At 48.4% G+C, this 27,215-nt stretch overlaps 1 protein-coding gene across 1 annotated transcript; it reads right to left on the bottom strand.

Moving 5' to 3' along the window:
* Positions 1-1,644: 1,644 nt before the first annotated feature.
* On the bottom strand, positions 1,645-26,973 carry LOC120938060 (solute carrier family 22 member 7-like). Its single transcript, XM_040351734.1, has 10 exons — positions 26,239-26,973; positions 24,872-24,975; positions 20,721-20,875; positions 20,005-20,173; positions 18,206-18,329; positions 14,934-15,043; positions 8,209-8,423; positions 7,610-7,718; positions 7,326-7,532; positions 1,645-2,209 (listed from the first exon to the last, which is right to left on the bottom strand). The coding sequence occupies exons 1-10, from the start codon at positions 26,662-26,664 to the stop codon at positions 2,143-2,145; spliced, it is 1,686 nt and encodes a 561-aa protein (XP_040207668.1). The 5' UTR covers positions 26,665-26,973; the 3' UTR covers positions 1,645-2,142.
* Positions 26,974-27,215: the final 242 nt, after the last annotated feature.

The following is a 27,215-nucleotide window of genomic DNA, read 5'->3' as shown; positions in this document are numbered from 1 at the left end:
ACTTCCTGTGAGCTGTATGGATTTATCACACAACGTTTTTGGTTTTCCCCCAACTAACATTTGTGACCTGCAAAACCCCTATAAGGCTTGGTCCACACCTATGCAGTTGCACCTGCAAACACTTATGCCGCGTACACACGGTCGTTTTATGTCTTGTAAAAAAACGTTGTTTTTTCTCATGAAAAAGCCTTCGGGCTTTCACACTAAAGACTACAGGGCACGATTTTTTCAGGCGGTATAGCAACGCTATTTTTAGCGCTAAACTGCCTGAAAAACGTGTCAGTGTGAAAGGGGCCTAACGGGTAAAAACGCTAAAAAATGCTAATAAACGCAAAAAAATAAATAAAAAAAATGTTGCAAAAACGTCGAAAAAAAGCTGAAAAGAGTTGAAAAACTCACTGCAAAGCTACTGGCGTTTTTATAACGTTATTTTAACGTCCCGTGTGCATGAGGCCTAAGGTAATGTTGATTCGATTTGATTGCCTCTCGGGGGATCAGGAAGGTTATTTTTTCCCCAGCTGGAGCAAATTGGTTCATGCTTTATTGTTTTATTTTTGCCTTCCTCTGGATCAGTGTTTCTTAAATTATTTTGTCTTGCGGCGCACCAAAAATATCGAAAAATTTTCACGCCACACCTGAAAAGATTTAACAATTTTTGTGGTGAAGAACTTAGGGCCAGATTCACAAAAGAGATACGACGGCGTATCTCCTGATACTCCGTCGTATCTCCTGATACTCCGTCGTATCCCTGTTTCTATCTATGCGACTGATTCATAGAATCAGTTACGCATAGATAGGCAGAAGATCCGACAGGTGTAATTGTTTTACACTGTCGGATCTTAAGATGCAATACCGCGGCCGCCGCTGGGGGGAGTTCGTGTCGTAAACCAGCGTCGGGTATGCAAATTAGGAGTTACGGCGATTCCCGACGGTTTTTTCGCGTTCGCTACGTCGCCGCTAGTCTAGTTTCCCGTCGCAAAGTTAGATTTTTTTTTTGGTGCCCTAACTTTAGTCAGCAAGCGTATTGCTGTCTAAGGTATGGCCGTCGTTCCCGCGTCGAAATTTAAAAAATAACGTTGTTTGCGTAAGCCGCCCGGGAATACGGAATTACGCTACGCGCATCGCCGTTCGAAAAAATGACATCACGACGCGCAAAGCACGGCGGGAGTTCGGAAACGGAGCAGGCGCGGTAGGTCCGGAGCGGGAGCGCGCCTAATTTAAATTGGCCCGCCTTACGCCGGAGGCCGCCGGCGTAGGTTTTCATAGCAAGTGCTTGGTGAATCAGGCACTTGCGATGAAAACTTGCGGCGGTGTAACGTATCTACGATATGTTACGCTGCCGCAATTATTCGTGAATCTGGCCCATATTTTCTTCTTCCTTTACGTTCGCTTGCTTCTTTGCTGTTCATTTTCACAATTTCTCTTTTAGAGTTTCAAACTTGATTAAGTATTTCTCCATCGCTAAACAATGAACAAACTTTATTTATAAGCATCAAAGTTGGAATGGAACGGTCTATATTATTACAGTAAAACCTTGGTTTGAGAGTAACTTGGTTTGAGAGCGTTTTGCAAGACAAGCAAACATTTTTTAACAAATTGTGACTTGATATACAAGCGATGTCTTGATATACAAGTATCGTCACGCCACAACGAATTATAAAATAGAAGAGAAGCACCTCTACACACGATCGGTTCGTCTGATGAAAACGGTCTGATGGAATGAAAAAATTAAAGAATTTGTCAAAAAGGAATAAATCTTTGAAATATGACCTTGAATTTCGTCAAATTTCCGACATTAATATTCCATTTGAGACATGTTTGTTATATTAGAGTCACATGGTATATTAGAATTTTCATTCTTATTTTTAGATTTTCTTTCTTATTTGCAGATTTTCACATTTTCGGATTTTCGAATTTCTGACTTCCGAGGTTATGAATGTATTCAAAATAACGAATTTCAGTCATAACGGATGACCCTAAAAACTAGAAAAACAAACAAATTGAATGAAAAAGAAAATATTTTCCTGAAGTGCATATGTTTAGTCCCCAGTACACCACACTCATGGTAAATGCCTATAGGAAAGTCAGAGGAAAGTCCACATTTACAAATTTGGATGAGTGCGCCCTCCTCTGGTCTCTGGGTCACCCGGTGCATCTCGGTGCCAGGTCTGTGAGTGGGGTATCGGCATTATTCAGCAGCTCGGAGTTCCTGTGGGTGAAGAACAGGAAATATTCAAAGCACATTTTAAGCAACAGAGATACCTTAGGATAGAAGCATTGTCAGTCAAAGTGGGCGGGAATAGTGTTTAGATGGACTAGAAGAATTAGATACACTAACAAATTGAAGCCAACTCCAGGTACAGCATTCAGTACCTTCTTTTCTTTTAGGCTGGGTTCACACCACTGAGGAACAGGGCCGCTCACAGCAGGGGATCCGGTGCATCACCATTCTTCGTTTCAGGTCCGATTTCACCCAGAATTCTTGGCTGAATTCGGACCTGAAACGAATTGGATACGGGGAAACCTGCATCTGATTCGCAATAGTGTGAACCCGGCCTCAAAGTGGTTGTAAAGGCAGAAGGTTTTTTTTTATCTTAAAGTGGATTTCCACCCAAAAATTGAACTTCCGCTTATCTGATTTCTCTCCCTTCCCCCCTCCGGTGCCACAATTGTCTCATTTGGAGGGGGGAGCGGGTACCTGTTTTTGACAGGTACCCTGTCCCCACTTCCGTTGGACCTCCCTGCGGCGCGGTACGTCAGAAGTCTGGCCCCAAGGTTAAGGCGGCAAGATTTTTTAATTGATTGGATGTGGAGCTGAAAGCCCAGGATTACATCTAGCATGAACTGGAACACCGACTGAGTCAGGTCTTCTCATTCAACACCAGTACCGCTTCTCACAAATGGGTACAAATTTCCATTAACACACTCCAAAACACATTTGTTACATAGGAACACATGTGGTGTGACACAATGGGGTTGATTTTCTAAAGGCAAATCCAGTGGCGGCTGGTGCTCAAAATTTTTGGGGGGGCGCAAACTGAAAAAAAAAATTGCAGCCTCACTGTGCCCATCAAATGCAGCCACTGTGCCTTCAATTGTCACCACTGTGCCATGCCATGAAACACAGCGACTGTGCCATCAATTGTCACCACTGTGCCATGCCATCAAATGCAGTCACTATGCCATTAATTCGCACCACTGTGCCATGCCATCAATCGCAGTCACTGTGCCATGCCATCAAATGCAGTCACTGTGCCATGCCATCAAACACAGTCACTTTGCCATGCCATCAAACGCAGCCACTGTGCCATGCCATCAAACACAGCCACTGTGCCATCAATTGTCACCACTGTCATGCCATCAAACGCAGCCACTGTGCCCCTCAATTGTCGCCACTGTGCCAATTGTTGCCACTGTGCCCATTGTCACCACTGTGCCCTTTATTGTCGCCACTGTGCCCATTGTTGTCACTGTGCATGTCACTGTGCCCTTTAATTGTTGCCACTGTGCCCATTGTCACCACTGTGCCCATTGTCACCACTGTGCCCATTGTCACCACTGTGCCCATTGATGCCACTGTGCCCATTGTCGCCACTGTGCCCATTGATGCCACTGTGCCCTTTGTCGCCTCTGTGCCCATTGTCGCCGCTGTGCCCTGTGAAATGCACTTACTTTACTCCTTCCACGTCCCTCGATGTCTTCTCCCACCTTGGTGACGCTTCAGCCAATCAGGTTACCGATAACCAGAATCGGGGAACCTGATTGGCTGAGACGGTCGTCAGTCTTATCCAAGGAACGCACCCCCCGTACGTTCCCGAGGATAAGACATCCGGGAGCTGAGGGCTGTACTCGGGAAGCCTATCCGCTGGCTCTTCCGCACAGCCAACCAGCTGCCGTTATTCAGATGGCCGGCGCTCAAGTTCCAGCCATCTCTGAATAGACCAGCGGCAGATGGCAACAATAACATACATTTATGCAATGCATGAATGTATGTTATTAGACTCAGTGGCGGGTGAGAGCCAGAGGGGGCGGCGCTCCAGTGCCCTCTATGGACGAACCACCACTGGGCAAATCCACTTTGCACTACAAGTGCACTTGGAAATGCAGTCGCTGTAGATCTGAGGGGAAGATCTAAAATGAGGGGAAGTTCTGCTGATTTTATCATCCAATCATGTACAAGCAAAAATGCTTTTATTTATTTTTTCTTAGCATGTCCCCTTCAGATCTATAGCGACTCCAATTCCAAGTGCACTTGTAGTGCAAAGTGGATTTGCCTTTAGTAAATATACCCCAATGTCTTTGTGATGAGTGTTTTATTTAATCACTTCAGCCCCAGACCATTTTGTTGCTAAAGGACCCGGCCCCTTTTTGCGATTCAGCACTGCGACGATTTAACTGACAATTGCGCGGTCGTGCGACGTGGCTCCCAAACAAATATTGACGTGCTGTTTTTTTCCCACAAATAGAGCTTTCTTTTGGTGGTATTTGATCACCTCTGCGGTTTTTATTTTATGCACTATAAACAAAAATAGAACAACAATTTTGAAAAAAATGCAATATATTTTACTTTTTGTTATAATAAATATCCCCAAAAAATATATAAAAAAAAACTTTTTTTCCTTCAGTTTAGGCCGATACGTATTCTTCTACATATGTTTGGTGAAAAAAAAATTGCAATAAGCGTTTATTGATTGGTTTGCGCAAAAGTTTGTCAGAACCATTGACGTATCTCGGCATAGAGCCTACATATACCCTCTGTTTATACTGAACTATAAAATATTATTGTATTTATGGAAATATGTAAATCTGTGCTTTGGGAGATATACAATTTTCCTACAATACAAGATATCAAAATTCTTTTATGCGTGCTATTTTAAGGACAAGCAACACAACTGAATATTTAAAATATATTTATTAACTAAAGATATAGTGCAAAAATTAAAATCAGGTACAATTTGTGATAAAACAAATAATAAATATGCTTCTACAATCAGAGATACATGATGTTTGAATGTTCAGATAATATTTACATTATATGACAAGGTAAATTCATAGCTCTTATTTAAATCATCCTGGTATGGTTAAAACCTTGTGGCTTGTACCTTGACATTGTATTATCTCTTCTCAATAACAAACAGATCTCTTGCTACTACTTATAATATATGTGTACAGAACAAATGTTATATTGTACACAAGCTCCGCAATGCAGATAAGCTTATTTTAAATTTAGCGAGAATATATTTTCACAGACACTCTCACTTTAAAACCGATTTACCATCGTTGGCACTTAGCTTTTCAAAGACAAACGTAATGTGTATGTCTTTAATATTTGGAATACAATTATCTCATACTGCAGTTAGAAATAACCAACTCCCAAATTATGTTTGCCAAGTATATTTAAATGGTCTTAGTTGTGTGTATGTGAAAACCTTCAAATTACCAAAGGTAAATAATCAAGATTATACGTTACCAGTATGTAAGAATTCTTTCTGTTTGAGAAGTGAGAGTCCTAATGAAGGACTCTCTTTGAATCATTGTTACATGTTTGTGGTCAATCTCTGCCTTCCAGCTTCCTCCAGAGATCAGCTCCCATCAGCCTCGAGATCCCATCCGCCTAGCCATCTCAGATCAAGCAAGCCTCGAGATCCCAACAGCCTAGCCCTCACATCAGCCTCCCTCATATCCCCTCCTGTCCTGTGTAATCACTTTTTATCTCCCCCAAGAAGTGGGTGTGTATTTCACTATCACGTGACTGGCAATGTCACATGATGCTATGTTAGGTCAGCTGCCCTTAGCAACCAAGGATATGGCTATCTTGAACCATGCCAATATTAACCTGTAGGGGCAGTGGTGTATAAGGAATTATTCCTAATGATAGGGTCGACCAGAGTTGATCATGATTTATGACCCCCTGTGACCTGAATCTTGGTATAGCACCATAAATTTATATGTCAAACAATTGTCAGACATCCTGGCACGTCGGCAACTTCTAATTATTGTTTGAGATAAGGTTTATGGTCAGCACAAATGCTTTGGGAAGTTCCTTTGAACTAATGCCGGAATGTGATCAAAGCAGTCTAATATTTTTAAGCTATTATAGGATCTTATACTTGGGACCCTAGTTATGTCTATTTAATGAACGGGTTTATATATGGATATATAATTAGTACATAGATGTATTTGTGAAGGTATTATAAAGAAACAATTAAGATATAGATATATAATCCTACCGGCATTGTGAATAAGCCCCTTTGGTCTTATTGTACAAAGACGATGCCAGTTGTTTTGTGCCATGCTGTGCAAGGCCTTTCATCTTGTTTATCTTTCTGGGAGTCCTAAACCTGTGATTTACAACCTGGGAGATGGCACAGATAGGCATCCAGTCTCTTGTAAAGACATAAGTCATTCTGGTAAAAAGGCCTTATTCACAGGTTTTGAACTGTGACTCAACCTAAGACACAAAATGGTGTCTCTTCTGCCAAATATATATGGATATGGAAAACATGAAAAAAATATGTAATACGCGTAATATAACAAGGCCTGTACGTATATTCTTTTAACCCCAAATGTCCTGACAAGTTATAGCATCTACAAAATAGGGGATCGTTTTATGGCATTATTATTAATAATTTTTTTTACTAGTAATGAAGGCGATCAGCGATTTTTATCGTGTCTGCGACATTATGGCGGACACTTTTGACACTATTTTGGGACCATTGTCATTTTTACAGCGATCAGTGCTATAAAAATGCACCGATTACTGTGAAAATTACACTGGCAGTGAAGGGGTTAACCTGTAGGGGGCGCTGAAGGGGTTAAGTGTGCCCTAATGTGTGAGGGAGTGGCTTGGCGTGTGACGTCACTGATCGACGTCCCCTCTGACAGGGAACAGACGATCAGTGACAGTCTGACTAGGAAGCACGGCGAGAGGTTTGTTTACACTTACCTCTCCCCGTTCTTCAGCTCTGTGACCCGATCACGGGACACCGGCGGTGATCGGGTCCGTGGGCGCAGTCACGGAGTACCCGACCGGTTTGCGAGCGTGCCGCCAGCGGCACATGCGACCCATGGCTGTGCATATTAAAGTGGACGTACCTGTACACCAATGTGTGCAGCCGTGCCATTCTGCGGACGTACATTGGCGTGCGGCCGTCGGCAAGCGGTTGATAAATAGGATATGTCATGGCCCTTTTCAGTAGATCATGTGAAATATGGGAATACTGGGCACAGGGAAGCTTACAGGCAGCTGCCATCCTTTGGGGCTGATGGGTAACCTGGTGGCCTCTAAACTCAATGAGGTTCCACACAGCTAACCGCCTGCCTACCTTTTACATTCCACATCGGCGATGGTCTCTGGTAAAGGCACGTTTGTTGTCTCCGGCAGCAGACAGGCCACAAAGCTACAAGTCACAGCAGTTACACAGAAGATGGTCTGAGGAAGGAGGTGCCAGATGTCATCCAGCAGGAATATCAAAGGAGCCACAGAGGCCCCAATTCGCCCTACGAAGGAAGTGTATCCAATGCCATTCTGCCTGGGGAGAGAGAAAAGGACACGTCAACTCCATGGGGCCCATCATCCCTCTGGGACCTCCAATGATCTATGCCATACCTGATCACAGTGGGGAAGAGCTCGGCAGTGTACAGGATGAGGCCTGTAAATGCGGCTTCAGAAAATCCTTTTCCAGTGATGGCCACTGCAGTGCGGAATGGGCCCAGAGCTGAGGAGAAAATACTGTAAGATTCCGGCCTTTTAAAAAATAATTATTCTATACCGTGCCCCTTGCATGGAGACTAGGAGGGCCAGAGATCAGACCTGTACTGACCATTCGGGAACTCGGCACTGCCCAAGGGCCCCATGGCACTAGGGGGCCCCATCAGGGTTGCCAGCCTCTGTAAAACCAGAAACTGTATGTAAAAATCAGTTTTTTTTTTTAAATCCCAAGATTATAGCTGCCGCGCCTCTCCAGTACCTTTTCAGTGTGTGTATGTGTATTCTGTGTGTGTGTATACTGTATATGTATACTGTATGTGTCTGTATACTGTATGGCCCCATAATCTATTGCCTGGGGTCCCCATAATCTATTGCCTGGGGGCCCCATAATCTCATATTGCCCGGGGGTCCCATAATCTCCTATTGCCTGGGGGCCCCATGAGTTGTCCTTTGTACATGTCCCATACTGGGAAATTGTGCTCCCCAATGCTACTTACATGGAGGTATGCCAGCAGACACTCCGATGCAAACTCCGGTCATGAGCATGGTGAGGAACAGTGACCAGCGACGGCCCAGATGGTTCATGAGGAAATAGACACCCAGCTTGCCAGGGAATTCCACCAAGGAGTAGAGCAAATGGGTGAGATAGATGTCAAATCCCAAACCAGAGACATTCAGAATGATGCCGTAATAGGAAAATGCCACACCAAACCTGCCGACAAGAGACAAGAGTTCCGTGAGATGACCAACCTCCTCTGAGCCATGCACCAGAAATGTACCAGATGGGCACCAGAATAGCTGGAGCAGATTATGTGCTAGAGGCACCTACTAAGGCCATTGTGCCAGGGTAGTGGCTTGGTGGTTAGGACTTCTACCTCTCAGCACTAAGGTCCTTGGTCTGAATTCTGATCAGAACACCACCTGCTTGCATGTTCTCCCTGTGCATTGCTTGTCTGGATTTCTTCCAGGTACTCTGGGCCTGATTCTCAAAAGAGATACGCAGACTTAACTGCTGTTCAGCCTGCGTATCCCTGTGCCTAACTTTGGAAACGATTCTCAAAAGGCTTTTTCCAAAGTTAGGCAGAAAATCTGACATGTGTAAGACACTTACACGGTCAGATTTTAGGATGCAGTACCGCATCCGCCACTGGGGGCATTTCTCATTGAAATGCAGCTTTGCGTATGCAAATGAGGACTTAAGCAGATTTTCAAAGCATTTCATCACTGTGATTTCTGCCTAAGTTCCGAATTTGCCTGCGCAAAACTAGGGCTGGTTTTATAATGTGTAAAGTTAGTCACACATTGTAAAGGCCCATTCCAGCGACGGCATTTGGTATGCATTCCCGAGGGAGAACTCCACGGCAATTTTTAAATTCAAAACCGGCATGGGTTCCCCCCCAGGAGCATACCAGGCCCTTAGGTCTGGTATGGGTTGTAAGGAGACCCCCCCTCCGCCGAAAAAGCGACGTAGGGGGTCCCCCTACAATCCATACCAGACCCGTATCCAAAGCACGCTACCCGGCCGGTCAGGAAAGGAGTGGGGACGAGCGAGCGCCCCCCCCCTCCTGAGCCGTGCCAGGCTGCATGCCCTCAACATGGGGGGGTTGGGTGCTCTGGGGCAAGGGGGCGCACTGCGGGCCCCCCCACCCCAGAGCACCCTGTCCCCATGTTGATGAGGACAGGACCTCTTCCCGACAACCCTTGCCGTTGGTTGTCGGGGTCTGCGGGAGGGGGCTTATCGGAATCTGGGAGTCCCCTTTAATAAGGGGGCCCCCAGATACCGGCCCCCCACCCTAAGTGAATGGATATGGGGTACATCGTACCCCTATCCATTCACCTGGAGGCAAAAAGTAAAAGTTAGTAAACACACAACACAAGGCTTTTTAAAATAATTTATTATTCTGCTCCGGATGCCCCCCCTGTCTTCTTTATTAGCTCTATTAGCAGGGGGGGCTTCTTCTTCCACTCTCCGGGGGTCTTCCACTCTCCGGGGGGGTTTCTTCTTCCGCTCTCCGGGGGGGGGGCTTCTCCGGACTCCGGGGGGCTTCTTCCATCTTCTCCCCTCTTCCGCTGTTGACTCGGCGAACCCCGGTTCTTCTGCAGATGTCCGGTGCCTTCTTCTTCAGCGCTGGCTGCCTGCTATCTGTGTGTGTTAGCTCAATTTCTAACAGGCAGCCGGCGCGGTCTTCTGTGACGTCAGGGTCTTCTCTTCTGTTCTTCTCCCCTCTTCCGATGTTGCCTCGTCGCCTGTTGTCACTGCAATGATGGAAGCGCGCCTTGCATCCCATTTATATAGGCATCACCGTCCCATCATGCTCCGGCAGGTACCCACGTGGTGGGTGCCTACCCACGTGCACCCACCACGTGGGTACCTACCAGAGCATGATGGGACGGTGATGCCTATATAAATGGGATGCAAGGCGCGCTTCCATCATTGCAGTGACAACAGGCGACGAGGCAACATCGGAAGAGGGGAGAAGAACAGAAGAGAAGACCCTGACGTCACAGAAGACCGCGCCGGCTGCCTGTTAGAAATTGAGCTAACACACACAGATAGCAGGCAGCCAGCGTTGAAGAAGAAGGCACCGGACATCTGCAGAAGTACCGGGGTTCGCCGAGTCAACAGCGGAAGAGGGGAGAAGATGGAAGAAGCCCCCCGGAGTCCGGAGAAGCCCCCCCCCGGAGAGCGGAAGAAGAAACCCCCCCCGGAGAGTGGAAGACCCCCGGAGAGTGGAAGAAGAAGCCCCCCTGCTAATAGAGCTAATAAAGAAGACAGGGGGGGCATCCGGAGCAGAATAATAAATTATTTTAAAAAGCCTTGTGTTGTGTGTTTACTAACTTGTACTTTTTGCCTCCAGGTGAATGGATAGGGGTACGATGTACCCCATATCCATTCACTTAGGGTGGGGGGCCGGTATCTGGGGGCCCCCTTATTTGAGGGGACTCCCAGATTCCGATAAGCCCCCTCCCGCAGACCCCGACAACCAACGGCAAGGGTTGTCGGGAAGAGATCCTGTCCTCATCAACATGGGGACAGGGTGCTCTGGGGTAGGGGGGGCCCGCAGTGCGCCCCCCTGCCCCATAGCACCCAACCCCCCCATGTTGAGGGCATGCGGCCTGGCACGGCTCAGGAGGGGGGGGGGGGCGCTCGCTCGTCCCCACTCCCTTCCTGACCGGCCGGGTAGCATGCTTTGGATACGGGTCTGGTATGGATTGTAGGGGGACCCCCTACGTCGATTTTTCGGCGTGGGGGGGTCTCCTTACAACCCATACCAGACCTAAGGGCCTGGTATGCTCCTGGGGGGGGAACCCATGCCGGTTTTTTCTTTGAAAATTGGCATGGAGTTCTCCCTCTCAGGAATGCATGCTGAGCGACGCTGTCATTTTTTTTTTAAATTATTTGTTTTCCCGGCGCGTCTTTTTTTTTCACCCGTCGCAACTTTAGTGTCCCGTCGAAATTCTCAAAGCCGCCCGGCGTTAATTACGTTCGCGCGCTGCACGTCGGGAAAATGACGTCACACGCATGCGCAGTACGGCCGGCGCGGGAGCGCGCCTCATTTAAATTTTAAACGCCCCCAGGAGAGGAGGACCGCCTTACGACGGCAGCACTTAAGTTACACGGCGTGTAATTTCTAGGTAAGTGCTTTGACGATCAGGCACTTAGGTAGAAATTTTAAGTCAGTGTAACTTAACTGCTGAAAGTTAAGTTAGGCAGCTTTTTTGAGAATTTGGCCCTCTGCTTTCTTCTCACACTCCAAAGGCATTCTGGTAGGTTAATTGGCTTCTGTTTAAGGCAGGCCATAGATTATGTAATTTTCTTTTCTTACACTACAGGTGGAAGGGAAGAAAATTGCTCAATTCCCCCATCAACACAGTCCCTCCCACAATGCTATTGTGTTGTGACAGTGGGGCACCATCACTGCCGGCACAACACAATGTAATGTACAACAGGCTGGTTGTACACAGTCGATAGATTGACTTGTGAACAACCAGGGTGCCCATACATGGATCAAAATTTGGCTGGTTCCTGCTAAACCGGACCAATTTCAATCCATCTATGACAAGCTTTAATTAACCCAAGTGTGTGTATGTAAAATAGAGACCTTAGATTGTAAGCTCCTTGAGGGCAGGCACTGATGTGAAGGTACAATATGTAAAGCATTGTGTAAATTGATGGTGCTATATAAATACCCATAAAAATTAAAGGGGCTGTAAACCTTCATGTTTTTTCACCTTAAAGCGGGAGTTCACCCATAAATGCTGTTTTTGCTCTTTTACCCTTAGATGGATGCTCATTTAGTCTAGGGGTATCGGCCAGTTGTTTTAAAATCCGAGCATTACTTACCGTTGTAGAGGGCGAACTTCTCCGCCACTTCCGGGTATGGGTCTTCGGGACTGGGCGTTCCTTCTTGATTGACAGTCTTCTGACAGGCTTCCGAAAGGCTTCCGACGGTCACATCCATCGCGTCACGAGTAGCCGAAAGAAGCCGAACGTCGGTGCGGCTCTATACTGCGCCTGCGTACCGACGTTCGGCTACTTTCGGAAAATCGTGACGCGATGGATGCGACCGTCGGAAGCCTTTCGGAAGCCTGTCGGAAGACTGTCAATCAAGAAGGAACGCCCAGTCCCGCAGCCCATACCCGGAAGTGGCGGAGAAGATCGCCCTCTACAACGGTAAGTAATGCTCGGATTTTAAAACAAGTAGCCGATTCCCCTAGACTAAATGAGCATCCATCTAAGGGTAAAAACAGCATTTTACCGGTGAACCTCCGCTTTAATGCATCCTATGCATTAAGGTGAAAAAACACCTTGCAGTGTCCAGCCCCCCAGTTTTACTTACCTGAGCCCCAAATTTCCATGGGCGCGTCCCCGCCGTCCGTCTCTCCACGGAGTTCTGGCTTTGATTGGATAGATTGATAGCAGCACAGCCATTGGCTCCCACTGCTGTCAATCAAATCCAATGACGTGGGTGCCCGGAGGCAGGGCCGAGTCATACACTTGGCATCTATGGACGACTCAGGAGCGCGCACGCAAAGTAACCCCCTTGGGAGAGCGCTTCTCCTAGGGGGTTATCCAATGCGGGGAGGAGCCGCGAGAGCCACCGAGGACCCCCCAGAAGAGGAGGATCAAGGCCACTCTGTGCAAAACGAATTGCACAGTGGAGGTAGGTATGATATGTTTGTTATTTTAAAAAAAAGCTTTAGTATCACTTTAATATTAAAGATCAGTGATTGGCCTGACCTCTTTGGACTGCCAGTCAGTGTGTGGGTGGGAGAGTTCACGTCAGTCTCTGTCCTCAAGGAGCTTACAGCACATGGGTGTCCACAGGTAGGGGCAAGGAGCGGCAATGGCCCGCCCCTGGAATCATCAAGAAGGTGTTGTAGTTGCCAGCTGCAGTGTCCGCCGTGCTTGCCGCTGACTTTTTTCTGAGTCAGCCGCCTGCTCTCTGTCCTGACACATCTAATGTCTCTCACCCCCGGCCCGATCATCGGATGAGGTGGCTCGGCAGCTCGGCTGTTCCACCATTCCTATTCAGTGATTGGCTGCCTGCCTGTGTACATGTTGTGTAAATCTGGCCAGCGTCAGCGTTGCCTACTCACTGCCTTTAGCCTAGAGAATGTACATCATTTTATATTGCATGGGTGACCTTTAAATGATGCACCCCCCCCCCCCTGAAAAAGTTCTGCGGATGCCCATGTTACAGCGTTCACTGGATGAGTGAGCTTGAACGTTAGCACCTCTTTTCTGAGGACCAGGGGGATTGTACTCTTCCTCTTGCTTAGCACTGAGCTCCAAGTGTCATTCTGGGTCACAGTTTATGATTTTGGGGCCAGATTCTCAAAAGAGATACGACGGCGTATCTCCAGATACGCCGTCGTATCTCTGAGTCGCGCCGTCGTATCTATGCGCCTGATTCTTAGACTCAGTTACGCATAGATTTCCCTTAGATCCGACAGGCGTAAGTCTCTTACGCCGTCGGATCGTAACTGCATTTTTACGCTGACCGCTAGGGGCGTGTACGCTGATTTACGCGTCGAAATATGTAAATCAGCAAGATACGCAAATTCACGAACGTACGCCCGACCGACGCAGTACATTTACACCGTTTACGTTAGGCTTTTCCCGGCGTATAGTTACCCCTGGCGTAAGTGCGGCGTACCAATGTTAAGTATGGCCGTCGTTCCCGCGACGAAATTTGAAAATTTTGCGTCGTTTGCGTAACTCGCGTGTCCGTGAATGGGGCTGGACGTAATTTACGTCCACTTCAAAACCAATACGTCCTTGCGGCGTATTAGGAGCAATGCACACTGGGAGATTTCCACGGACGGCGCATGCGCCGTTCCTGAAAAACGTCAATCACGTCGGGTCACAGAAGATTAACATAAAACACGCCCCCCTGTCCCACATTTGAATTAGGCGGGCTTACGCCGGCCGATTTACGCTACGCCGCCGCAACTTACGGAGCAAGTGCTTTGAGAATACAGCACTTGCCCGTCTAAGTTGCGGAGGCGTAACGTAAATTGGTTACGTTACGCCCGCACAAAGATGCGCGCACCTACGAGAATCTGGCCCAAAGTGTTTATCTGCATATATAGTACATTTCTTCGATCCATGTAATGTTTTGGTCTAAGGCCTCGTACACACGACCAAACATGCCTGCTGAAACTGGTCCGTCGGACCAGTTTCCGCGGACATGTTCGGTCGTCTGTACGGCCGACCAGACAATTTTCCGGCGGATCGGACAGGTTTCCAGCGGACAAATGTTTCTTAGCATGCTAAGAAACATGTCCACTGGAAGCCTGTCCGTCGGACATGTTCGGTCGTCTGTACAACTCACCGGACATGTCCGCTCGGCTGAAAGCCCTCGCATGCGTGGAAGCATTGACCTTCCAGGGTCGCGCACGTCGCCGCGTCATCGTCGCGGCGACGGCGTGGCCACGTCACCGCGTTCGCTGTCCGCGGGAAATTTGGTCTGATGCTGTGTACAGCCATCAGACCAAAGTCCGCCAGTGGACATGTCCGATGAAAACGGTCCGCGGACCGTTCTCATCGGACATGTCCCGTTGTGTGTACGAGGCCTAAAAGGTTAGTGATATACTAGAAGATACGCAGTGGTATGCGATTGGCAGCACCAATTCCTCAGGGGTCCCCAACACACGCTAGCAAAATATGGCCTTTCGTGTATAATGAATGATAGATACAGTGGGGGGGTCTCCTCACCACACCAGCCCGCAGCACACAGAGATCCTCCGGAGACGTGCCGTTCGGAAGAGGTCGAGGTAAGAATAGGTCTTAGATGAAGTTCCATTTTCTGCCAGTGCTTGGATACTCTGCCCAAGAAAAATAACCTGGTTAGTATATCGCTCCATTATTAGCTAACAAACAGCAAAAGATGTGTGACTGGCACCCTAATAGACCCCCAATGAGGGACCATCTACGTGGGGTTTGACAGCTAACTACAGGTTCTGTAGGCACACAACGTTGGTGTCTTTAACCACTTCCATACCGGGCACTTACGCACCTTCCTGCCCAAGCCAATTTTCAGTTTTCAGCGCTGACGCACTTTGAATGACAATTGCGCGGTCATGCTACACTGTACCCAAATGAAATTTTTATCATTTTTTTCCCTCCAATAGAGCTTTCTTTTGGTGGTATTTGATCACCTCTGGGATTTTTATTTTTTGCGCAACAACTAAAAAAAGACAGAAATTTTGGAAAATAATTAAGTTTTTATTTTTTTCTGTAATTTTTTTTTGTAAAAAAGAACATTTTCTTCTTTAATTATAGGCAATGATATGGCGGCACTGATGGGCGCACCGATGAGGTGGCACTGATGGGCACCGATGAGGTGGCACTGATAGGCGGCACTGATGGGCACTGATAGGTGGCGCTGGTATACTGCACTGATGGGCATTCATAGGCGGCACTAATGGGCACTCATAGGCGGCACTGATGGGCACTCATAGGCGCCACTGATGGGCACTCATGGGTGGCACTGATGAGTACTTATGGGTGGCACTGATGGGCACTCATAGGTGGGCACTGGACATAGATGGGCACTAAGAGGTGGCACTGATGGACACTGGGTGGCACTGATGGACACTGAGGGGTGGCACTGATGTCATTGCTGGGCATCATTTCAGCCAGTGCCCATGTTGCCAGTCAGTGCCCATTTGTGGGCACTGATTGGCATCGATTGTGTTAATTTTTTTTATTATTATTGGTGTTTTTTTTTTTGCTCTTTTGAGCACCGGGGGGCACTCCCTGGTGGTCCAGTGTTGGCATCCGAGGGGGGGCTGCGCTGATACCTGCTGCGTTTATCAGCGCGAACCCCCCCTGTCAGGAGAGCCGCCGATCGGCTCTCCTCTACTCGCGTCTGTCAGACGCGAGTGAGGAAGAGCCGATCAACGGCTCTTCCTGTTTACATCGTGATCAGCCGTGGTTGGACACGGCTGATCACGTGGTAAAGAGTCTCCACCAGACACCCCACATCACCGATCGACGCCAATAGACGTCCAGTCAGGATTTCACAACCACTTCCCGGACGTCAATTGACTATTGACCGGGCGGGAAGTGGTTAATAACTCCCCTCCACCAGGATCACAGTCATGGTCATGCCCCCAACCTGGCTTAGAATATTGTGCCAAGCCAACCCCGTGAACTCCTTATTCCAGGCACATAAGTCTATTGGCCAGCAGAGCTAAGCGATGCCCCTGACCCTGGACTTCTGGATACAGCTGTACAAAGGGACCAACCAGACTGGAGACAGAATTCTCCTCCAATTAGCATTTTCTTTAAATTAACTCACCTGTTAATGTGATTCCACGATCGACAAAGCTTCCTCTCTTTTGGCTGGTTCTATGCAATATATGCCAACAGTGGTCTCCAAACTGCGGCCTGGGGGCTGAATGTGGCCCTTTGCTTGCTTTTATCTGGCCCTAGAGGCATTGTTCTTGCCACTGACACCAACAATGAGGCATAATTCCTTCCACTGACACCAATGATGGGGTACTACTCCTTCCACAGACACCAGCGATGGGGCATAGTTCCTCCCACTGACACCAATGATGGGGCATTGTTTGCTCCCACTAGGACCCTTAATGTCTGAAGGACAGTAAACTGGCTCATTGTTTAGAAAGTTTGGAGAGCCCTGTATGTCAATAACTGACACCAACAATGGGGCATTATTCCTTTCACTGGCACTAATGATGGGGCACTATTATGCCCACTGACACCAACGATGGGACACTATTCTGCCCACTGACACCAAATTTGAGGCATAATTCCTCCCACTGACCCCAATGACACAGAACGCCGTTGTGTTTTACGTCACCGCGTTCTGACACTTTGGTTAAGCTGAAATCTGTGTCCAGTCTATCTATCATACCGCAGGATCCATTCAATTCAAGGTAATCATTCATTTACATAATTTGCTGTAGTGTGACGGGATATTGTGCTCTCCAACGATTCATTGGGGTCCACAATTCCCATTATACCAGTTGTGCTGAAGGGAGGGTTTTGAGCCAACTTCAGGGGTTGACAACCAGAGCGTAGACCCAAAACAAACCACACAGGGGTAGATTCACAAAGCTAGTACGCCGGCGTATCTACTGATACGCCGGCGTACTTTCAAATTTCCCGCGTCGTATCTTTAGTTTGAATCCTCAAATCAAGATACAACGGCATCTGGGTTAGATCCGACAGGCGTACGGCTTCGTACGCCTTCGGATCTAAGATGCAATACTTCGGCGTCCGCTGGGTGGAGTTCTCATCGTTTTCCGCGTCGGGTATGCAAATTAGCTATTTCTGACGATCCACGAACGTACGCGCGGCCGTCGCATTCTCTTACGTCGTCTCTAGTCGGCTTTTTTCCGGCGTATAGTTAAAGCTGCTATTTCGTCGACTATAGTTAGACTTGCCATGTTAAGTATGGCCGTCGTTCCCGCGTCGAAATTAGAATTTTTTTTTTTTTTTGCATAAGTCGTCCGTGAATCGGGATGGACGTAAGTTACGTCTAAGTTTAAAAAATTACGTCCTTGCGACGTCATTTCGCGCAATGCACGGCGGGAAATTTAGGGATGGCGCATGCGCAGTTCATTCGGCGCGGGGACGTGCTTCATTTAAATGAAACACGCCCCCTAATCGCCGATTTGAATTAGGCGCCCTTACGCTGCGAGAGATACACTACGCCGCCGTAACTTACGGCGCGAATTCTTTGAGGATTCTAAGTTTAAAAATGTAAGTTACAGCGGCGTAGCGTATCTCCCAATACGCTGCGCCCGTGCAGATCTCTGTGGATCTGCCCCACAGTTTTTTGGTAAAGGCGAACTATGCTACCTTATAACCCGCATCAAATTACCTTCTTCTCCACTGACAAGGGGGAATTGTTTTCATATTCCTGGAGTTGGGCTTTAAGGAACATCAGGAGCCAATAAAGGCCCTTACAGTTTTGCTCATGCTTAATTCAGGGCACTGCAGACAGAGCATCTCACCTCACTGTTTTTCTTGAATGCATCCAAACTGCAACCATTTGCTGCAGCACATTGCATCAGCAGAGCTTCAGCCTCCTTAGTGCGACCCTTTGCCAACAGCCAGCGTGCAGATTCAGGAACCCACCTAGAAGAAAAAAAACAACGTAACAGAGCATTGCACCACCACATTGGAATTTTTATCGCTATGGATCACACAAAGCACTGCAGCATATTGGACCACGTGGGAAAGCTCAGATTGTATAACAAGACTAATCTCTTAATAAGCACCCAACAATATCCTGCCAGAGAGCATGACAGATTGTAAAATCATCCGTGTATGCCACAGAGAGGCACACAGTGCATTGCAGCACACTATGCAGAATGTTACACCCTGGCGAGGAGTGATACTGGCGACCAGGGCCGTCTTAATAGCATCATGGGCTCCTGGGCAAAGTAATGCTCTGGGGCCCCTACAATGGAGACAGCGCAGGTAAACAGACCATATATTCCCCCAGCACTCTGACCCCTCTACACCCCAGATATCCCCCCAGCAATCTGATCCCTCTCAATCCCAGATATCACGCCAGAACTCTGACCCCTCTACCTCCCAGATATCCCCGAGCACTCTGACCCCTCTACACCCCAGATATCCCCCCAGCATTCTGACCCCTCTACACCCCAGATATCCCCCAGCACTCTGACCTCTCTACACCCCAGATATCCCCCCAGCACTCTGACCCCTCTGCTCCCTAGATATCCCCCCAGAACTCTGACCCCTCTACATCCCAGATATCCCCCCAGCACTCTGACCCCTCTACATCCCAGATATCCCCCCAGCACTCTGACCCCTCTACACCCCAGATATCCCCCCAGAACTCTGACCCCTCTACACCCCAGATATCCCCCCAGCATTCTGACCCCTCTACACCCCAGATATCCCCCCAGCACTCTGACTCCTCTATACCCCAGATATCCCCCCAGAACTCTGACCCCTCTACACCCTAGATATCCCCCGAGCACTTTGACCCCTCTACACCCCAGATATCCCCCGAGCACTCTGACCCCTCTGCACCTTAGATACCCCCCCAGTACTCTGACCTCTTTACATCCCAGATATCCCATCAGTACTCTGATCCCTCTACACCCCAGATATTCCCCCAGCACTCTGACCCCTCTACACCCCAGATATCCCCCCAGCACTCTGACCCCTCTACACCCCAGATATCCCCCCAGCACTCTGATCCCTCTACAACCCAGATATCCCCCCAGCACTCTGACCCCTCTACACCCCAGATATCCCCCCAGCACTCTGATCCCTCTACAACCCAGATATCCCCCCAGCACTCTGATCCCTCTACAACCCAGATATCCCCCCAGCACTCTGACCCCTCTACACCCTGCTTTGGGGAAAGTGCAGGGGCCCCGCATGCATCTGGGGCCCCTGGGCAGTGCCCAGGTGTGCCCTCTCATTAAGACAGCCCTGCTGGCGACAACTGCAGAGCATCGCACTGTGAAGATATTCTACACCTGTGGAAAAAATGCATCCAGTGGAGTCATGACACAGTGGAGAGGTGTACAAAGCATTGCACATAGGAAATGTACCACACTTGCAGAGCATCGCACACAGGGGAGGTGAGACGCAGTGAAGAGTTGGCAGAACATTGCAAAAAGGAGATGTACTACATTAGCAGAGCATTTCACAATGCAGTCAGGACAGTTGCTGGCAGCGTTCTTCTCAGAGAGATCTAAGGATTCAGAACTGGAGAGGATGAGTAAGGAGAGAGCATAAATTGTCAAAATATTATTTCCTGTCATCTTACCAGATGGTAATAACGGCCGGGACAAAAGGGGCAGTGATGGCCACCATCAGCCAGCGCCAGTCTCTCAGCAGATACGCTATCAGTGCCAGGATACAGCCTCCGATAGACCAGCAGACACCAGTAATTATTGAAGCATCTGTGCGATGACGCATGTCCACCCACTCCACACCTGAGAGAAACAGGAATTGACCATCAGATAACAAGCCTTCCTGCTAATTCTGAGCCACCAAATACTCCATGACCCCACCAAGTTCCTCCAATCTCCATCAGGTCACACTGAGCCCACCAAATCTTCCCTGACCCCAGAAAACCTCTCCCGACTCACCAAATTTCTTCTGACCCAAAAGAATTCCACCAAATCCTCCACACCCCAATGACCCCATGGCTTACCAAACCTCTTTGTCCCCACCAAATCTTCCCTGACCCCACCATATCTCCCATTACCCCAGAAAACCTCTCCCGACTCACCAAATTTCCTCTGACCCAACAAAATCCCACCAAATCCTCAATAAAACCCATTGACCCCATGGCCTACCAAACCTCCTCGTCTCCACCAAATCCTCTTTACCCCACCGAATTCCACCTGGCCCACCAATTATTCTCCTAAATCTTGCATCTTCCCTCAATCTTCCTCACCTCCTCAGATTTTCCTTATAAACCTCATCCTCCATGCCACCTATCCACCTATGGCACTCTCTGAGCTATGGAATACTTACTTAAAGAAATTATATTAAGAATGAGTCCCGAAAATGTGCATCCAGAGAGGGCCATGCTGACAGCAAACATAGGGTATGATATGGAACAAGCAGATAAGCCCCCAAACACCATCGCCAGGAGCATGGAGACCAAGAGCATCATTCTGCGGCCGTATCTGAAACATAATGATAAATCACGAAATTCCTGACCAAAATCACCAAATGCTGCCTGGCATCTGAGAATTTACCTTCAAACAGTCTATATTATCATTGTCCACATTTTTATTGTCTACGCCATTTTTATTGTCCCATCCATCCGCCTTACACTTTCAATGTATTCACCCAAACTTTCACACCCATCCACTCTCCATTCACTGTCCATCCATTCTACATTCTTCATCCATCCCCTCTATAGTCCCCATTCATCCACCTTAAACTCATTATTCTTCCACTCTACACTCCTTATCCATCCACCCTCCACTCCTCGTCCCTAAATCCGAAACTGTCTGTCTATTCAGCCTACACTTGCCATCCATTCATATTACACTCCCTATCCATCTACCCTAAACTCCTCATCACTCATCCTACACTCCCCATCCATTCAGACTAAAGTTCCCTGGCAATTCACACAACATTCTTCATCCCTCCAACCTCTCTTTTCCCATCCATCCACCCTTCAATCTCCATCCACCCTTCAATCTCCATCCATTTACCCTCTACTGCCCATCCATCCACCCTTCAATCTCCATCCACCCTCCCCTCCCCATTCATCCACCCTTCAATCTCCATCCATCCACCCTCTACTCACCATCCATCCACCCTTCAATCTTCATCCACCCTCCCCTCCCCATTCATCCACCCTTCAATCTCCAGCTATCCACCCTTCAATCTCCATCCATCCACCCTCAACTCCCCATCCATCCACCCTTCAATCTCTATCCATTCACCCTCTACTCCCCATCCAGTCACCCTTCAATCTCCATCCACCCTCCCCTCCCCATTCATCCACCCTTCAATCTCCATCCATCCACCCTCTACTCCCCATCCATCAACCCTTCAATCTCCATCTATCCACCCTTCAACCTCCATCCATCCACCCTCTACTACCCATCTATCCACCCTCTACTCCCCATCCAGCCACCCTCCAATCTCCATCCATCCACCCTCTACTCCCCTTCCATCCACTCTTCAATCTCCAGCTATCCACCCTTCAATCTCCATCCATCCACCCTCTACTCCCCATCCACCATTCAATCTCCACCCATCCACCCTCTACTCCCCATCCACCCACCCTTCAATCTCCATCTATCCACCCTCTACTCCCCACCCATCCACCCTCTACTCCCCATCCATCAACCCTTCAATCTCCATCTATCCACCCTCTACTCCCCATCCATCCACCCTTCAATCTCCATCTATCCACCCTCTACTCCCCATCCATCCACCCTCTACTCCCCATCCATCCACCCTTCAATCTCCATCCATTTACCCTCTACTCCCCATCCATCCACCCTTCAATCTCCATCCACCCTCCCCTCCCCATTCATCCACCCTTCAATCTCCATCCATCCACCCTCTACTCACCATCCATCCACCCTTCAATCTCCATCCACCCTCCCCTCCCCATTCATCCACCCTTCAATCTCCAGCTATCCACCCTTCAATCTCCATCCATCCACCCTCAACTCCCCATCCATCCACCCTTCAATCTCTATCCATTCACCCTCTACTCCCCATCCAGTCACCCTTCAATCTCCATCCACCCTCCCCTCCCCATTCATCCACCCTTCAATCTCCATCCATCCACCCTCTACTCACCATCCATCCACCCTTCAATCTCCATCCACCCTCCCCTCCCCATTCATCAACCCTTCAATCTCCATCTATCCACCCTTCAACCTCCATCCATCCACCCTCTACTACCCATCTATCCACCCTCTACTCCCCATCCAGCCACCCTCCAATCTCCATCCATCCACCCTCTACTCCCCTTCCATCCACTCTTCAATCTCCAGCTATCCACCCTTCAATCTCCATCCATCCACCCTCTACTCCCCATCCACCATTCAATCTCCACCCATCCACCCTCTACTCCCCATCCACCCACCCTTCAATCTCCATCTATCCACCCTCTACTCCCCATCCATCCACCCTCTACTCCCCATCCATCAACCCTTCAATCTCCATCTATCCACCATCTACTCCCCATCAACCCACCCTTCAATCTCACATCTATCCACCCTCTACTCCCCATCCATCCACCCTCTACTCCCCATCCATCAACCCTTCAATCTCCATCTATCCACCCTCTACTCCCCATCCACCATTCAATCTCCACCCATCCACCCTCTACTCCCCATCCATCCACCCTTCAATCTCCATCTATCCACCCTCTACTCCCCATCCATCCACCCTCTACTCCCCATCCATCAACCCTTCAATCTCCATCTATCCACCATCTACTCCCCATCCATCCACCCTTCGATCTCTATCCATCCACCCTTCGATCTTCATCCATCCACCCTTCGATCTCCATCCATCCACCCACCCTTTACTCCCCATCCATCAATCTTCAATCTCCATCTATCCACCATCTACTCCCCATCCATCAACCCTTCAATCTCCATCCACCATCCACTCCCCATCCATCCATTACACTCCCTATCCATCTACCCTAAACTCCTCATCACTCATCCTACACTCCCCATCCATTCAGACTTCAGTTCCCGGCAATTCACACAACATTCTTCATCCCTCCAACCTCTCTTTTCCCCTCCATCCACCCTTCAATCTCCATCCATTTACCCTCTACTCCCCATCCATTCACCCTTCAATCTCCATCCACCCTCCCCTCCCCATTCATCCACCCTTTAATCTCCATCCATCCACCCTCTACTCACCATCCATCCACCCTTCAATCTCCATCCATTCTCCCCTCCCCATTCATCCACCCTTCAATCTCCAGCTATCCACCCTTCAATCTCCATCCATCCACCCTCAACTCCCCATCCATCCACCCTTCAATCTCCATCCATTCACCCTCTACTTCCCATCCAGTCACCCTTCAATCTCCATCCACCCTCCCCTCCCCATTCATCCACCCTTCAATCTCCATCCATCCACCCTCTACTCCCCATCCATCAACCCTTCAATCTCCATCTATCCACCCTTCAACCTCCATCCATCCACCCTCTACTACCCATCCATCCACCCTCTACTACCCATCTATCCACCCTCTACTCCCCATCCAGCCACCCTCCAATCTCCATCCATCCACCCTCTACTCCCCTTCCATCCACCCTTCAATCTCCAGCTATCCACCCTTCAATCTCCATCCATCCACCCTCTACTCCCCATCCACCATTCAATCTCCACCCATCCACCCTCTACTCCCCATCCACCCACCCTTCAATCTCCATCTATCCACCCTCTACTCCCCATCCATCCACCCTCTACTCCCCATCCATCAACCCTTCAATCTCCATCTATCCACCATCTACTCCCCATCAACCCACCCTTCCACCTCACATCTATCCACCCTCTACTCCCCATCCATCCACCCTCTACTCCCCATCCATCAACCCTTCAATCTCCATCTATCCACCATCTATTCCCCATCCATCAACCCTTCAATCTCCATCTATCCACCCTCTACTCCCCATCCATCCACCCTCTACTCCCCATCCATCCACCCTTCAATCTCCATCTATCCACCCTCTACTCCCCATCCATCCACCCTCTACTCCCCATCCATCAACCCTTCAATCTCCATCTATCCACCATCTACTCCCCATCCATCCACCCTTCGATCTCTATCCATCCACCCTTCGATCTTCATCCATCCACCCTTCGATCTCCATCCATCCACCCACCCTTTACTCCCCATCCATCAATCTTCAATCTCCATCTATCCACCATCTACTCCCCATCCATCAACCCTTCAATCTCCATCCACCATCCACTCCCCATCCATCCAGGCAACAGTTCCCGGCTATTAACACTACATTCTTTATCCATCCACCCTCTCTCTCCCAACCCATCCACCCTTCAATTTTCATCCATCCACCCTTCAATCACCATCCATCCTACACTCCCTGTCTGTCCAGCCTACACTCCCCATTCATTCAGCCTACACTCTCTATCCATTCAGCATGGCCTGAACTCACACTTACCGGTCAGATAGGTCTCCAAAAATTACAGCTCCCACCATCACTCCAATAAAGAAAAAAGTGGCCACAGCTTTACCCAACCCTCTGTGGCTACACACCAGATCCCACTGCAATATAGAAAACACCAGTTACTCTAAAGCCGCAGGGATCACATCATTTCCTTATCTCTGACCATCATCTTTTAACCTGAGCCCAAATAATACCTCTGGTCTATAGTGCTGGGTAGACTCATTTTGTGTCAGTTTTAAAAACACTGCTCCAAAATTCATAATCAATGTAATTTAAATGAATGATGTGAATGACTCAGGAGCTGTATTGGAAGATGGATAATTCTGGAGTCATTGGGCCGGATTCAGATACATCGGCGCATCATTCTGCCGGCGTAGCGCATCTCATAAAAAGGGTGGATAGATGGAGATTGAAGGGTTGATGGATGGGGAGTAGATGGTGGATAGATGGAGATTGAAGGGTTGATGGATGGGGAGTAAGAAAAAAACGAAGTTCAATGCTTCCAAGCATGCGTCGACTTGATTCTGAGCATGCGTGGATTTTTAACCGATGGTTGTGCCTACTAACGATCGGTTTTGACCTATCGGTTAGGAATACATCGGTTAAATTTAAAGCAAGTTGGCTTTTTTTTAACCGATGGTTAAATAACCTATGGGGCCCACACACGATCGGTTTTGACTGATGAAAACAGTCCATCAGACCGTTGTCCTCTGTTTAACCTATCATGTGTACGAGGCCTGAGGCCCCGTACACACGACCGGTTTTCTCGGCAGAATCCAGCAAGAAACTCGATGGGAGACGTATTCTGCCAAGAAAACCGGCCGTGTGTACACTTTTCGCAGAGAATCCCATCGGGAAACTCGTCGAGCCAAAAAGAGAACATGTCCTCGTTGGGCAATGGGAAAATTTGGCTCGACGAGTTTTCTGACAGCCGAACAAGGAACTCGATGTGTTTTGCCCGTCGAGTTTCTCGGTCGTGTGTACGGGGCCTTAGAGCGACATTACCACCCAGAATGCTTTAGGTTCCATGCAAACTAGCTTAAAAAATGCCAAAAATTGCTTCTACAGACAAAACACTAAGGGCCAGATTCACAAAGGAGATACGACGGAGTATCTCAGATACTCCGTCGTATCTCTTGTTCTATCTATGCGGCTGATTCATAGAACCAGTTACGCATAGATAGCCAGAAGATCCGACAGGTGTAATTTCTTGGGTTTCATGTGGTTGCTCGTACCTTAGCTAAGCTTTACATCTGTGCAAATAACATGTCTATGTGAAAGTTTTTTTTAACCAGGCAATACGAAAATAGTTACACTGACAAATCTCTAATACTTTAATTCCTGAGACAACAAGATCCTACCTGAGTGACGGTGGTGGAGGAGAAGGTGGACAGGTCATATTCCCAGCCCTGGTCACAGCTCTGCACACCAGATCCATTGATGGTCTCCTGGGATCTGTTGAGGATCAGGTGAGGCTGTGGCTGAGAATACATTTTACAGGAGCTGAAGGTCCCATCTTGTTCTTGGGGGATGTTGATGAAGAGAAGGTCCTCTTGGCTCAGGTTCCCAGGGTTCCTCTGGGTAGAGATGGCACAGTGGTGGGGTGGCACAACTGAGATGAAGACATGTTGTAGAAAGTGGAGCGGGATGATGAGCCGAGGGATACAAAGAATCAATAAAACAATAACCTGAAATCGTCCGAACCCCCCGGCCTCGATGAGAAGATCATCAAAGGTCATTATTTTGGGGACTGTCACTATGTTGGAGGGTGATGGGAGAGAACCCATTGCCTGTCTACAGGATGAAATCTCTGGTCAATGGAATTTAGGTGCAAAGACACCACAGTGACGTAAAAATAGGTCTTCAGTTGTGATGGTCTCTGACACCTCTCTGTGGTGTCTTCAAAGTTTGAACTTCATCTGATTCAGCCTGTAGACTCCGACACATTCCTACAAAGCTTTGAACCCAGGCGTTCCAGGCCGTGTAAGCTTCTTAGTGAAATATTAGCAGGAGGTACATCCAGCCTTAGAGAAGTGGCTCATGGAGGTTGTTCCGATGGATAAGGGCGTTGAAATGTTTTGATGGGCCAGAACCTCCTTTCATTTACATTGTTCATAACTATCGGCAGGGAATTGATTGGATCTGGGGTTCTCGTCCTACACCGTCATTTCAAAGAGTCAACTGAGGGTTACTTGTGTTGGGACAATTTCAGGGATGGTACAAGTTACCCAAAGTGTTCCGGTCTGAAGACAGAAGCGTGAGGACACGCATGTTCATCTCTGATCAACAATGCACACCAGCAGCTTTGTGCAGATTACAAAGGGTCTTTATATTTAAG

Source organism: Rana temporaria, chromosome 4 (assembly GCF_905171775.1).
Source record: "Rana temporaria chromosome 4, aRanTem1.1, whole genome shotgun sequence".
Lineage (NCBI taxonomy): Eukaryota > Metazoa > Chordata > Amphibia > Anura > Ranidae > Rana > Rana temporaria.
This window is presented reverse-complemented; position numbering and strand designations above follow the sequence as displayed.

Bases quoted from the DNA above. Each gene is read 5' to 3' on its own strand.
- LOC120938060 (XM_040351734.1), bottom strand. From the start codon at position 26,664: ATGGGTTCTCTCCCATCACCCTCCAACATAGTGACAGTCCCCAAAATA. The intron at 24,976-26,238 runs GTAGGATCTTGT...TCTATATTGCAG, and splicing joins CCTCCACCACCGTCACTCAG to TGGGATCTGGTGTGTAGCCA. The intron at 20,174-20,720 runs GTAAGTATTCCA...TGTTTCTCTCAG, and splicing joins TCTTAATATAATTTCTTTAA to GTGTGGAGTGGGTGGACATG.